Source organism: Abramis brama (assembly GCF_963993115.1).
Source record: "Abramis brama genome assembly, chromosome: 23".
NCBI lineage: Eukaryota > Metazoa > Chordata > Actinopteri > Cypriniformes > Leuciscidae > Abramis > Abramis brama.
In genome coordinates this window covers 808,492-823,745 of record NC_139985.1, presented here as the reverse complement: position 1 = coordinate 823,745, position 15,254 = coordinate 808,492, and the positions used below count along the sequence as shown (strand labels likewise).

Here is a 15,254-nt window from a genome sequence, read left to right as displayed (position 1 = left end):
CCAAATAATTCATGAATTACAACCATTTAAGTTTGGATAATGCATTTTCATGTCTATGCTCAACACGGGGGTGGCAGGGGTTAATTTCCCAGCAGTCTAGCGTCAGTGTTATCTAGTGGTATTTTCATGTGGGTTGTAAAAGTTTTACATACATTGTATAAAAGTTCTGAGTTTAGAGTAACAGAAGAGAGGTCAGTCTTTATTAGTACATAAACTTTTTTTATTTAGTTATAGCTTCATCATTCCAACTGAGAAAGATGGGAAAACATTTTTGGTTTCACTTAAAAAAACAGACTATATATAGAAATACAAACCATTCACCATTGTACTATCGTAATAATGATTTCATCCTTTAATGCATTCCATTCTTATGTACAAAATTCATAAACAACAATACTTCAACAGAAGGTTTTAACTGTCAAGTAAGAAAGAAGTGAAGGTAAGTCAGTTTAGTGAAGTGCAAATGACTCTTCTGAAAAACAGCTCGAGTGAAGCTCTTTAAACATCATCTGTACGGCATTGACTCATAATGTAAGTGCGTTTATCACAATTACAGATGAAGTTAATAGAGCTTTACTTGTGCTAAACCCATAATACTCCTTATTACTCCTTGTTACTGGAACAAGCTGGTTTTATTGCAAGTTAGCCGACTTGAGTCATGATGGGTGACCAGGCAAAACCAGAACGTGTCCAAAACATGTCTTGAACTGGAAACCAGCAATTAAACTGGTGATTAAAGCTGGTCAGCAGCTAAACTGGTTTGTTTCAGTGCTCTGGAGGAACGTTGAGTCTTCACTGCTACCTCTTCTGTCTCTGAGCCTGTTTCAGGAGCGTGTCGAAGTCGAACGACTCGCATCGGCTCCTCGACGAGCCATCGACGTCCCGGTTAGAATCTAAACCACAAAAAAACAAGAAATCATGAAAAATCTCACCCAAACTAAGTTGTAATCACATCACAATCAATGATTTAAAGTCCCCCTGTGGTGAAAATCCAGCTTTTAATGTAGTTTATGTGTCTATGTGGTGTTTTTAATCTGCTTTAAGACAAACCATGTGTAAATTCATAAGTCGACTCCATTGCTGAGTATTTCCTCCTTAAAACTGCAGTGAACCAAAGACAGTCTCAAAAACACGCTTTGAAATCGCTGGTGTTTCTGACGTCACAAACTACCTTGTAACCAATCAGATCAACGTGTGATCGTCAACCAGTGGATCTCTGAGCTGAGTGAGTGAGTGGAGGCGGGGCTCATTTGCATATTCATAGACCCGCGCATACTAAATGAGGCAAGAGTGTCGAGTTACAGTCAAGATATTTTAAGGCATGAAAAAACGTTTAAATATGCATTTTGGTGATCAAAGATGAGTTTTAAGGGATAATATTATTGACTACAGGGGGACTTTAATTTAATTAATTGAATCGCAGTGCATATGCAATTGTGCAGCCCTAATTCTGGGCTTGACTTGCTCGGTTGCGCTTAAAAGACAACGTATTACTGCTCATATCAGCTGACATGAGAATCATTCAGACCAACCTAAATCTGCATAGTTGGATTTACAGAACTGGCGTCTGCCGCCAAAGCAAATGTCGAAGGGAAGCTCGTCTGAGCGCCTCAGTTTACTCCCGTTCTCGATGGCAGCGTAAGCGTCGTCTCTGCTGTAATACGTGACGAAGCCGTAGTTATCTCTAGAAGGAGAGAACAGAAACACACTGAGAACACACACTACCAGTCAAACGTCTTGGGTCGGTAAGATTTTTAAAGAGTCTCTTCTGCTCACCAAGGCTGCATTTATTTGATCAAAAATACAACAACAACAGTGAAATATTATTCCAGTGTAAATCATCTGTTCTCTATGTGTGAATATACAGTAAAGCGTAATTTATTCCTGCGATCAAAGCTGAATTTTCAGCATCATTACTCCAGTCTTCAGTGTCACATGATCCTTCAGAAATCACTCTAATATGATGATTTGATGATCAAGAAACATTTATGATTATTATCAGTGTTGAAAATGGTTATTTACATTTTTATTTCAGGATTCTTTGATGAATAGCGAGTCCAAAAGAACAGCATTTATCTGAAATAGAAGCTTTTATAACATTAAACACCGTTCAAAGGTTTGGGGTCAATAAGAATTTTTATTTTATTTTTGGGGGGAATTAAATAAAAGAAATCAATACTTTTATTCATCAAGGACGCATTAAATTGATCAAAAGTGACAGTAAAGACATTTATAAATGTTACAAAAGATTATATTTCAGATAAATGCTGTTCTTTTGGACTCGCTATTCATCAAAAAATTGTGCACAACAGTTTTCAAATTTTATAATAATAATGAATGTTTCTTGATCATCAGATCATCATATTAGAGTGATTTCTGAAGGATCATGTGACACTGAAGACTGGAGTAATGATGCTGAAAATTCAGCTTTGATCACAGGAATAAATTACACTTTACTATAATAAAATAGAAAACAGTTATTTTAAATTGTCATAATATTTAACAATATTACAGTTTTTTTTGTATTTTTAATCAAACCTTGGTGAGCAGAAGAGACTTCTTTCAAAAACATTAAAAATCATCCCGATCCAGAACTTTTGAACGTCAGTGTAAATCAGCTTCGAGAACAGAAACTGAAGCTCAGACGCTTCTCATGATGAGTGTGTGAATCTCACCCGTGGCTCCTGATGTGGATCGTACAATCCTCAACCTTCCCGAACAGCGAGAAGCGATCTTTGAGGTCGGAAGGCGACATGTTTCCGCGGATTCCTCCCACATACACAACCCTACGCTCCTCCTGAGGATCATCACACACACACACACACACACACAAACATCAGCATCCGTTTTTATACAGATACAGTACAGATAAACTTAACAGAAATTAAATCCAAAGATCCTCCGTATTTTCCTTATGCAAACAAAAAACTAACAAAAGTTATGATTCCTTCTGCAGTTATTAACTATATATACATGTGTGACCCTGGACCACAAAACCAGTCACATGGGTATATCTGTGGCAATAGCCAACAATACAGTGTATGGGTCAAAATTATAAATTTTTCTTTTATGCCAAAAATCATGAGGATATTCAGTAAAGATCATGTTCTATGAAGATATTTAGTAAATTTCCTACCGTAAATATATAAAACATGTATTTCTGTGAGTGAATGCAGCACAATCGCCAACATAAATGCACAACTTAAAGGAGATTTTCTGATCAATTTAAAAAAAAAAAATTGTCCAATGTGACAATTTTAAGGTCCAGGGACACATATTATACATACACAAATAAACTTGACATTCCTGAACATCAGCGTCGACTTTGATTTGAGAAAATGGTGGACTTACGATGGCTTTCTGCTGGCGGAGTTTGCGAGCCTCTTCCCGAAGCCGGTTCAACTCCTTCTGTCTGCGACTGAGGAGAACCACAGATTTAGACTCGCAATCCCACAGGAGAAGATCACAGGCTTCACTAGGGCTGGGACGACACCTCGCCCGATTCGATACTGTCACGAATCTTGATCCGATACGATATTGTATTGCAATTTTTTTAAGAATTGCGATTCTACAAGTATTGCGAATATTATTATTTTTTTAACACTAGACCATCGGGAAAAGCTGCATCATACACTTATACGGACTGTACATGAGTCATATTTACAAAAACAAATCATCACATCTTTCTGAGTTTCATTTCAGAAGCATCATACAGGACTACAGTCTCTTGAATAAATGATTCAATAACAAATACATTTTTTAACAGTCACTTGTCAATGTAATCGATAAATGCGTTATTTTAAGCGCCAAGTTTCTATCAAAAGCTGATTTACTCTATTTTGATCGATATCGATATCATTTTAAGCTAATAAACACTTAACGCTTCATTATGTAAGGTCTTTATACACCACTGAAAACATAGTTATGTATATGATATTGCATTTGTGTAAACAGATCCTCCTAAATATTACACACTGCACCTTTAATATGGATTCTGGAAAATTCTGGATTCTAAAATCGTAAACAAAAGAAACGTAATAGTTAGGTGAATCCGATAGTTTCTCCCAGCCCTAGTTTTCCCACTGTTCCCACTGACCTCTTCCATGTGCAGCGAGACTCACTCCAGTCCGACTCCGGCGAGTGTGAACCGGATCGAGAGCCACATAAAGATCTGGATCTGGATCTGGATCGGCGCTCGCGAGGAGGAGGAGAAGACGACGATGACGAGCGTGAACTGGAGCGCGAGGAGGAACTGCTCCCAGAATGCCTGGACCTGTACCTGATTAAACATTATCAGCAAAACGCAAACAGATTTAATTTTACGAGATGTTTTAATAGTGTTCGGATTAAACTTCAGTTGTTTTAAAATAAACAAATTCTCATAATTAAAAAAACAAAAACACATGTAAATAATGCTCGTTATTGTTACATTGACTTGGATGCAAAAAACAAAAACAAATTTATTCTCTTATAATGTTAGTGTGTGTGTGTATGAGTATAAATATATATTTGCTGGTAAATAATGCTGTGTATTGTTACATGGATGCATATAAATGATTAAATATAAATCTTGTTAAAGTCTCTCTGTGGTGGATCTCCAGCTTTTTTTTTTTTTTACATGTGATCGTCAACGAGTGGATCTCTGAGCTGTTGTGAGTGAGAGGAGGTGGGGCTCATTTGCATATGCATAGAACCATGTATACTTAATGAGACAAGGGTGTCGAGTTACATTCAAACTATTTTAAAGCATAAATATATGTATTTTTACATTTAAATATGTAATTTTGGTGATCAAAGATGAGTTTTAACGGATAAAATTATAGACTACAGGGTGATTATTTTAACAACATTTTTACTGTATTTTAGTAGCAACATTTACCTTTTTCTGGGTGGTGAACGAGACCTGGAACGAGATGACGACGACGATGATGACGACGAAGAACAAGAAGAGCAAGATGACCTTGAGCTGGAGCGTCGGTATCCTCCATCATAACCCCGCCTCTTCCTCCTCCCACGGTCCAATGGGCTCGGAGAGGGGGCGGAGAAGTGCAAGCCCCGCCCCCTCAGAGACTCCGCCTCCTCGAACGTGTTTATCCTGCAGGGCGAGCTGTCAGGTGACAACAACACCCCGTAATCGCAAGGACTCGAAACCGTGTCGAACGACGTCTTGCTTCCCTGAATCCCACAGTAATCGTGATCCAGGAAAAGTTGAGCGGGATTCAATGCAGGAGTGAAGCTGGGAAGTTTTGAATGAGTTTTGCTGGGCGGCAATGGGCGAGGTTCGATAATCTGAATGGTTTTGCTGGACTTCGTGGATTTGACGGGCACCAGGGGCTTCCAGGTCTGATGTGGAGGGGTGGCGGGTGGAGTCAGTCCTGGAGAGACACAAATAATCATGAAACTATAGTCAAATGACCCACTGTTTTCAATGGAAACTAACTAAAGCCTGCTCGAAAACTCGCTGATGACATCATGCTCATTAGCATATTCATGATGTCTCATCTGCATTCTTCCTAAAGTCAAGCCTTTACATTTTTTTTGCTTTTATACAGAGTATCTGCAGTGTTTAAAATCAAATGTAAGACTTTAAGACTTTTTTAAGAACTGTACAAATAAAATAAAATCTTTTAAGTTAAGTTGGGCGCCCATTAAAACACTCTTCTCCGATACTCAAATACATGAAATATTTTTCTTCTATATATATATATAAAAGGCTAATATTTGATGTATTTGAGGATCGGACCATTAATTGCGATTAATCGAATCCAAAATAAAAGTTTGTGTTTACATAATATATATGTATACTGTGTATAACTACTTTGTATTAGAGGAGAGAGGAGGGGGCGGAGCTATGAGGTTTGACTGACAGTTTGAGGAGCCAATGGAGTTACAAGGTTTAGTCACAAGCTGTTTTTAATACTTTTCTTTGGATAAATATTTGAAAAACCCACAGACAGACGAAAAGGATGACTAATAGTAATTCTTTATGATAGGGATGCACCGATACGAACATTTTGGATGATACCGATAACCGATAATTTCTTTATATTTGAAAGCTGATAACCGATATATTAGCCGATAAATCTAGATCCAAATTTTTATATAATTTTGAGAGCCTGATTACAAAAACAAAAGTCTCGCCATTAAAATCCATGCCTCAAACTAAATTATTATGTTCTCATTATAACTTTATGTAGCCGATATGTCAGGTTTGCGCTGCACATGTTGCACTTTACTGTATTTTCCTTTTTTGAAGTGATTTCAATCATATTTCAAGTAATTCAAAACCATTATGGCGAACAGTGCGCATCTGAAGAGTCTCAGCTGAAGGAAATAATCCATTATTTATCAGCTTTAATACAGTATATCGGACACATTTTCTTATCCGGCCAATAACGCTAACAGTAAAAATGAACATATATCGGCAGATACCGATATGGTGGCCGATATATCGTGCATCCCTAATTTATGAACAAAATAAAAATGATGAAACATGGAGATATGAGGTTTCCACCCGACAGCTGGTGATCAGACCACTAACTCTGATGTGACCTCTGACCTGCAGTGCTACTGAGATCCGCCGGCCGTCGATCCTGATGCTCATCCCGGGAAACTTCTGGAAGATTCTGCCCTTCAGAAGCTGCAGAGAAACACAGTCTGACTGAGGAATCCACATTAACGGTAGGAGCAACAAATATTAACTAGTTAGTTGCTCTAATAATTCCCTGTGACGTCCGGTTATGTTTCTAGAGATTTAAACCCTGAACACACAGACATTAATAATTCCAGCTGTTCTACAAAAGCTATTAAGCCATTAAAGGACTTCAATCACAACTTTAATGATTGTGCTTTAATAACGCGTTTAATAACTCCGACTGTAGTAAATCTGTGACGATATTGTCTTCTGTGCCGAGGAGACAAACACTCAGGAAAATCAGTTCATGAAGCTTTTATGGAATGAAAATGAATCTGAACGGATGTAAATGAGCTGATACTGTCTATTCAGTAACACACAATCATAAACAAAACATGCATTTATCATTTACCTTGAGTCTCAAACTGCTCCAAAAGGCTGGTCAGATCAGTGGCTTCAATTCCTGCAAAATAAACACATAAAATACTTTGAAACAGTGTTATTTTAGTTTCACTGATAAAGTATTATAGTTTTTATAAAAAAATTTAATTCGTTTTTTGATTTTATATTTTTGATTTTTATTTGAATTTTAGTTCCTTTTATTATGTGTTTTTGTCTTTTCTTGATTTTTCCTTGTCCATTTAATTTCTAGTTTCTATTATAGTTTTTATACATTTAAAAAAATGTCATTTTAGTTAAAGTTTTAGTCATTTAGTTGTTTTTGTCATTTTAATTATATTTCTTTTCTATTTAGAATTTATTGTCCATTTAGTTTCAAGTTTCTATTCTAGTTTTTGTAAATAAATTTTGTTTTAATATTTTAATTATAGTATTTTTTTGTGTTTTTGACATTTCTATTAGTTATTTTTTTCTATTTAGTTTTTATTGTCCATTTAGTTTCAAGTTTCTATTATAGTTTTTGTAAATAAATTTTGTTTTTATATTTTAGTTATAGTATTTTGTGTTTTTGTCATTTTTATTAGTTTGTTGTTTTTTCTATTTAGTTTTTATTGTATATTTAGGTTCTAGTTTCTGTTAGTTTTTATAAATATTTAAAAAATAATTTTTTTTTGCGTTTTCATTTTATTTATAGTAGTTTTGTTGTGTTTTTTGTCATTTTAATTAGTTTGTTTTTATTGTCTATTTATTTTCTAGTTTTTATTATTTTATAAATATTTTATATTTTTTTTGTTTTTATATTCTCCATTTTCATTTTAGTAATTTTGTTGTTATTGTCATTTTTTTAAAACCTATTTAGATTCTATTATCATTTTTATAAAAATTAAATAAATTTGATATTTTCCATTTTAATTTCAAAATTCAGTTTTAGTAACATTTGTTATATTTTAATCATTTTATTAGATTTTTTTTCAAATAAAATGTGTATTTAGTTTTCATAGATTTTTACATCAAGTACAACTAAATGAAAATGAGAAATTAAATAAAATAAGTTGTATATTTTATTTCAGTTAACATTTGTTCCAAGTCACAAAAATAGTTTTATTTTATAAATGGTTTTAGCTGTAATTAACGATAATTACCCAGCTTTAAAAGCATTTTAATAGTTTAAAAGTCCCTTCAAACGTCACTGGACGGTCAGCTCACCGATGTCTCCACACGTGGTCCGGTTCTGCTGTCCTTCGGGGAGTTTCTCTGCGACGCTCGTGGGCATCAGTGCCGAGTCCGACGGAGCTGCCGGTTCTGATCCGGCTCGCGTTGGTGAATCTGTAGCTTTAATGATCACAGGCGCGACCTCAGCGAGTCGAACCTCTTCACAAGAAACACAAACATCAGCTTGTGAGTGTGCTGGCACCGGCTGCGAGTTTATCCCCGAGGATAGTGTGGGTTTCAAGGGCACCAGAACCGGGTTTGGAGGATCAGTGCACAGATCTGCGGACGTCCTGAGCTTTACATGTGAGGAGCGTGCGAGTTCTCGCGGCTGGGATGCCGATATCTTCACCTCAACAGTCGGAGCTCTGTCCATCGCACCACAATGTGTGTTTAGATTCAACTTCGGGCCGATTTTAAACAAATCCGGCAGAATAGCCGGAAGCTCCCTGGGAAAGTCGGGAAGCGAAGGCCATTTCGTCCGATAGTCCATCCGTGTCTCTTCACAAGGTTGTTTGCTCTGTCTGAGGAGACGGTACTGTTGCAGACTGAGTGCTTTGGGCTTCTGAGGGGAAGTGATGTCACTTTTAGAGGATGTGGATCCCGAGTCTGAATCGGACTCATCGTCAGGTGGAATCTCGTGAACGAAGGTTAAATTGACTGCAAATGTCACCGTTTTCCTGTTTTTTTCCCTGGTTTTGAGTAAAGCGCTTCGCCGAGGAGTCGTCATCAACACGCTTCTGTCTAAAGATGAGGTGTTTCCGCTGTTTCTACACACATCTTCATCCCGATCCTCTTCGGATTGGGATATCAGAGATGAGCCGCTTCCTGCTTCTGGATCTAGTCCGTGTCCTGATTGGTTCTCTTCCGGTTCCTCGTAACCTTCAACATCTACAAACTCCTCCTCTTCCTCTTCTTCCACAGACACATGGACCTCATTCTCTTTCTCCGGATGTGTCCTGATGCAGTACGGATGCATGTGTCTCACTAAATCTGCGAGGAATTCCCGTTCGTCTTGTGGGAATATCGTGTCGGATTCGATGCGAAAGCTTCTCGCACTCCTCTTGTTCTCTCTCGGGTTCTTCTCGTCGGCGGCTCGCTGTGAGATCTTACTCTGGGTTTCCAGATGGCGACGGGGTCTCAGCTGTCGGTCTGACATTACCAGCTCCTGATGGAGAAAACCACACAGAACACTGGGATAAAACTAGAGGTTGACTGATATATGTTGTGTTTACCGATTAATCGGCATCTAGAGCTTCTTCTTCGGCTCTGGGATTTGAAATGTTGTAAAAAATATACATTAATATAACATGCTCAAGTACATTTTTAATACATTTAATAGTACATCTTTTTCACCTGGAGATGATGGTGTTTTTATTATTCAAAAGGTGAGTAAGGTATTATATAGGGATGCGCCGATATGAAAATTTGCCCAATACCGATAATTGTTTATATTTCAAGGCCAATAAACGATAAATTGGCCGATAAATCTAAATCCAAAATTGTATGTAATTTCTGACAGCCTGGTTGAGCCATGCCTCAAGCACACAATTACAATATTCTCATTATAATGTTATATTTAAGTTTAAATGTGTCATTTCCGTGTGAGTTTTAAAGGTCCCGTTCTTCGTGATCCCATGTTTCAAACTTTAGTTAGTGTGTAATGTTGTTGTTAGAGTATAAATAATATCTGTAAAATTATAAAGCTCAAAGTTCAATGCCAAGCGAGATATTTTATTTAACAGAAGTCGCCTACAGCGAACGGCCCGTTTGGACTACATCCCTCGACTTCCTTCTTTAATGACGTCACTAGAACCGTTTTGTGACTAACCTCCGCCCACAGGAATGCTCCCTCAACTCTACCGAAATTCGTTTATGTACTTGCGCACTTCTTATAACTTACTGTGTTTACTCAGAAGTAAAACTGACGCTTCATCTTTTGTGTGATGTACAATAAACTTTATTAAACTCATCAGTATATGTTTGATCATCATTCGGACCTGATCCGAAACAGCAGACTTGTAGGCTATTAATAAATAATGGATACATACAAGCAGATGACAAATACGTTATAATAACCGTAATTAAACTACTAAACTATACCTGTTCCATCTCTATACAGCACTCTGACTCTGTAGGCATTATTGTCCGACTCGAAATGAACACGTTACTGAGAGTTTCTAATATTATCATCATTTCGTGAGATGAAATTGTCCTGAGAGACTGAGCGCGAGCTCGTGAAGCTCCGCCCCCTGGGCCGTCCAGCGGCAGCTCATTTGCATTTAAAGGGCACACACTAAAACAGCGCGTTTTTCTGAGCCCCAAAAAATGACAATTTAAACATGCTGTAAAAAATGATCTGTTGGGTATTTTGAGCTGAAACTTCACATACACACTCTGGGGACATCAGAGACTTATTTTACATCTTGTGAAAAGGGGCATAATACGGGACCTTTAAGGGATAATATTATGAGCCGCTTTCCGACCGGAGGAACCTTTTCACAGTTCCTAGAACTATTGGCTGAAGTACCCGGATGTCGGCGTGTTCGCACCGCAGGAACTAGGAACGATTTTAGTTCTAGGAACTCCATTTGGAGGAACTAATTTAGGTCCTACTTCAGAGTCGGGTCTAAAACAGCACTATAGGAACTACCCGTGACGTTAGTGTACGCTGATTGACCGAACACACGCGGAACACCAGCACCCGCCATTTTTAAAACAGCTATAATGTAAACACACAGATTATAGTCTATATATTTACTCCAGAAACTAACTATACAAACATGGAAAACAGTGATAGATGGGTCTCTAAACCTTTATGCTGAAGAGAAAATCCAACGCAACTTTGAGGGGACCAAGCCAAACATGATTATGTTTATCTGCCCAGCTAGCAACACTGGACATCAACCACACGGCATAGGCTAATAACCTTTTTTTCATATACTGTCTACTTTCTATAACAGTTCTATCTAATAACATATTAAACAGTACTGTTAGACAGATCGCTAACTAATAAACACAGAGGATGCGAGCATTGTTTGCTCTGGCGTTCTCAGCGCCGCCAAAATAAAGGTCCGTCGCGCCGTCAAAATAAAAGTCACCGTGCTTGCGTCACTCCCTTACCCCTCCTACCAGTTCCTATGACCACTTGGCCAGTGCGAACGCAAACAGCAAAACCGAGTTTGGGGGAGAGTAGTTCTTAGAACTGTTTAGAAGTGGACAGTTCCTAGAACTAAGTTCCTGTAACTACTTGGTCGGAAAGCGGCTATAGACTACAGGGGGACTAAGTGATTTAATTTGACTTATTTGACAAATTTGCATTCGTTTTCATTCATATAACAGATTTTTAAAAACTATTGGCCAATTATTCAGGTATCAAACTAATTGTTTAACTTTCGTTATCTGCAAAAATCCAGTATCGGTTGTCCTTTAGATAAAACTGGACTGAACAGAAGTTGCAGCCGTTTGATTTACACATATATGTAGTTTCTCTTCAACAATTTCATCAGTGACGCTGTGGAGACGGGAACTGCGCATGAATCCGGTCAATAACAGGATAAAGCAAAGGAAACTTACTTTTCCTGACTTTGAAGCTGGTGATTGTGAGATTTTGGGGCACTGAAGCGCTGACGCTCGATCCGAATGCAGAAGATTCCTGAGCTGTGAGGGGAAAAGTTTGACAAAAGCAAATTAACCGATTGTTTTTACATATATTGAGAACTTGAGACACTAGGTAAGTAAACTAACCGTGTGGTTTGGAGACGAAAAAATCTCTGCGTCTGGAAGCACGTCAAACGGTGACAAAGTTTCAACGTCAACGCTGTCCAAAATCTCGGTCAGCGCCGACAGAAGCGACGCCTCACTTTCCACACTTTCAGTCGCCATCTTCTCCTGAAAGATGGATAAAATGGAAGGATCCAGGCTTCCATGGAGACTGAGAGCATCAGAGATCTTTCCAACATCCAGATCAAAGACGGGAACGTCATGTTTCCCAAATTCAAACTGTGGATAAAAAAACAAAACACACAAAACAATGCTGGATAGGATCATGAGGATTCAAACCCAGGCCACAAACTCTGGGCTCTGTATTCCTGGAAAGGCATTACGATGAGGAATTCCCACTTATCTGTGAACTTTCTTGTAATCACATATACATAAGAGAAATGCAAAAGTCATTCCCATTAGATCAAATCACACATGTGGTATTACTAAGATTATTGTGAGCAGTGTTTGCCCTGTAGCTAAATAATTAATAAATGATTTTTAATAAAAAAATAATAATAATGCAGTTCATATTGTAAACCATTAGTAAACTTCGCCATGGTACAAATAGTCAAAACTATAGAAACTTGTTTCCGCCACAGAATAAAAAAAATAAAATCACAACTTTTTTTTCTTTCACTCTTGCAAGTTAATATCTCACAATGAGTTAATATCTCATAATTATGAGTTAATATCTCACAATGAGTTAATATCTCGTAATTATGAGTTAATATCTCACAATGAGTTAATATCTCACAATGAGTTAATATCTCGTAATTATGAGTTAATATCTCACAATGAGTTAATATCTCGTAATTATGAGTTAATATCTTGCAATCCTTCAAAACGTTAGAATAAAGTACAGAAATCTGCAAAAAATATTTCAAAATACTATAGTTATTAGTACTACAATAAAGATGTAGGCTTACATTTACAATTTTACAGTAAAAAAAAAAATCAGAAATATAATTAATGCTACCATTATATATTTTAATAGATGGATGAAATCAAAATAAATAGCCTAAACAAGCTAAACTAAAAAAGTCTGTACATCAATAATACATTTTTAAGTAGTACAGTAGATTTACAGAAGTTTAAAGGAAATGACTAAAGAACAAACTCAGCAAAACTCAATTTAAAACTGTTGATTTGATTTAAGCCTGAATGATTGTTAATTGATTCTTGACTCAGACAGACAGGTGTGTGTGTGTGTGTGTGAGAGAGAGAGAGAGAGACACGTCAGCGTTATTTGACCCGGACACTCAGATAAGAAACACGAGCATTGAATGACATTAAAGAGAAGTTTCACCTAATAATCCATTCATTCATTCATTGATGAACGCGAGCAGAATAAGATTAGTTTGATTTCATTCATTAATTAATACTGATTGAGAACATAATCTGTCAAACACTCAGTGATATGTCCCACCTTTATGGGCTTAAAATATTTTAATTTTATTTTAGACAGTTTTATATTTGAATATCATGTTTCAGCCTAAATGCATGCTGGTGTATGATGATTTAAACAGCTGAAATCAGAACTTGTAGTTCAAAAACTTTATTCAGACACTTGACTAACTAATTAAACCGCATTTGAGCCGTTAATATGATTTCAATAGCGCATTTCTCGAGATTTATAACTTCACATCCGCCTCGAGCACGCGCTCCCGTCCACGTGTTCACATGCTGAGCGTGCTTTCTACACATGCTCGTCATCACAAAACCTTCATACAAACATCTGCATATACACAACAGAAACACAAATAAGACCTGAGCGTCCTGGTGCGCTTGTGCTGCTGTGTTGTCCGTAAAATCACACTTTAAATCCTTCAGTTTTACGCCATGCGGCGCCGCCATTTTGATTCGGAGAGAAGAGTTGCACACGAGGCGCCGGGTGAGTCACGTGACGCGGAGGTTCCCGGGAAAATGACAGCTCGAATGCCTTTCGTTCCAACGGTCTTTGCTGCAGTTACTAGGCAACAGCTCGCATTACCGTCACCGTCTGTTTTACTGTGAGGAGTTCTTACGGTATTCTACAGCACTATTATTTTACATATTTCATTTGATTTTTGTAATTAGGATGACGTAATACAGTGGCATCTAGTGGTCGATTTTGTGAGGTAGGGCAGATCAGCTATTAGGCCTTTATCAATAACAACTTATTATTCAGTTAGTAATTGGGGCCAAATAATGGATTTTTTAAAGCCTAAACTTATTTTTTTTCAATCCGCATTTCAATAATAATATAATTCTTCACATAGCCATTTGAATTAATATGCGTCTTATTTTCCAGTAAAGTATAATATGGAAGACCATTTCTGCCACATAAGAAAAAATATGCTTTTGTAAATCCTAACTTTGACATACGAAGTTGAAATTATGACATACTAAGTCACAATTATGAGATAAAAGGCTGAAATTATGACGTAAAACATCATAATTATGACATAAAAAGTACAAAATATGTAGAAATTATGACAAGTTAACAAGTCCTGATTATTAATTTCAACATTTTATTTTCATAACTGATAAGAATGTAAATCAACGTTACCTTGAAATGCAATGTAAGTCACTTTGGATAAAAGCGTCTGCCAAATGCATAAATGTAAACATAACTTTGCAATAATTATGTCATAGTATGTCATAATTACGACTTTTTATGATTTTTTTTAAAGGAACACTCCACCGTTTTTTGAAATAGGGCTTATTCACCTTCTTTCCTACATTTAGATAGGTGGACAAATGCATTTTTGTCTCAGTGCATGCATTGTTTTAGTTTGACAGGGTCGGCACTAGCTTAGCTTAGCATAATGAATGGAATCCTTTGTTGCCAGCTAGCATGTCCTGAGTAAAAGTGATATAAAAAAAAAAAAAACACACCTAATTACTTCTTGTGGCCTGCGTATTCACAACAAGTACAAATAGCGATGCAGATTAAAACTAGGCGATTTCCTAAGCAGATATTGACTTGGGACTATATAAGGGGGAAGCACAGGCGAAGCACTGCTACTTGGGCGCAGAGATATCACGCCCAAGTAGCAGTGCTTCGCCCGTGCTTCCCCCTAATATAGTCCTCAATATATAAGTCAATATCTACCTAGGAAATCGTCTAGTGTTAATCTGCATCGCTATTTGTACTCGTTGTGAATACGCAGTAATTAGGTGTTTTTTTATTTTTTTTATATTACTCAGGACATGCTAGCTGGCAACAAAGGATTCCATTCATTATGCTAAGCTAAGCTAGCACCGA

General features: G+C 37.1%; 1 protein-coding gene across 1 annotated transcript; it reads right to left on the bottom strand.

Moving 5' to 3' along the window:
• Positions 1-204: 204 nt before the first annotated feature.
• On the bottom strand, positions 205-13,887 carry LOC311074831 (peroxisome proliferator-activated receptor gamma coactivator-related protein 1). The gene is made up of 12 exons (XM_084101734.1): positions 13,775-13,887; positions 11,990-12,244; positions 11,819-11,902; positions 8,240-9,410; positions 7,047-7,097; positions 6,560-6,640; positions 4,880-5,375; positions 4,097-4,279; positions 3,352-3,418; positions 2,676-2,797; positions 1,533-1,684; positions 205-893 (listed from the first exon to the last, which is right to left on the bottom strand). Exons 1-12 carry the CDS (start codon positions 13,859-13,861, stop codon positions 799-801), a joined length of 2,844 nt encoding a protein of 947 aa, XP_083957860.1. The 5' UTR covers positions 13,862-13,887; the 3' UTR covers positions 205-798.
• Between the last annotated feature and the right edge of the window lie 1,367 nt (positions 13,888-15,254).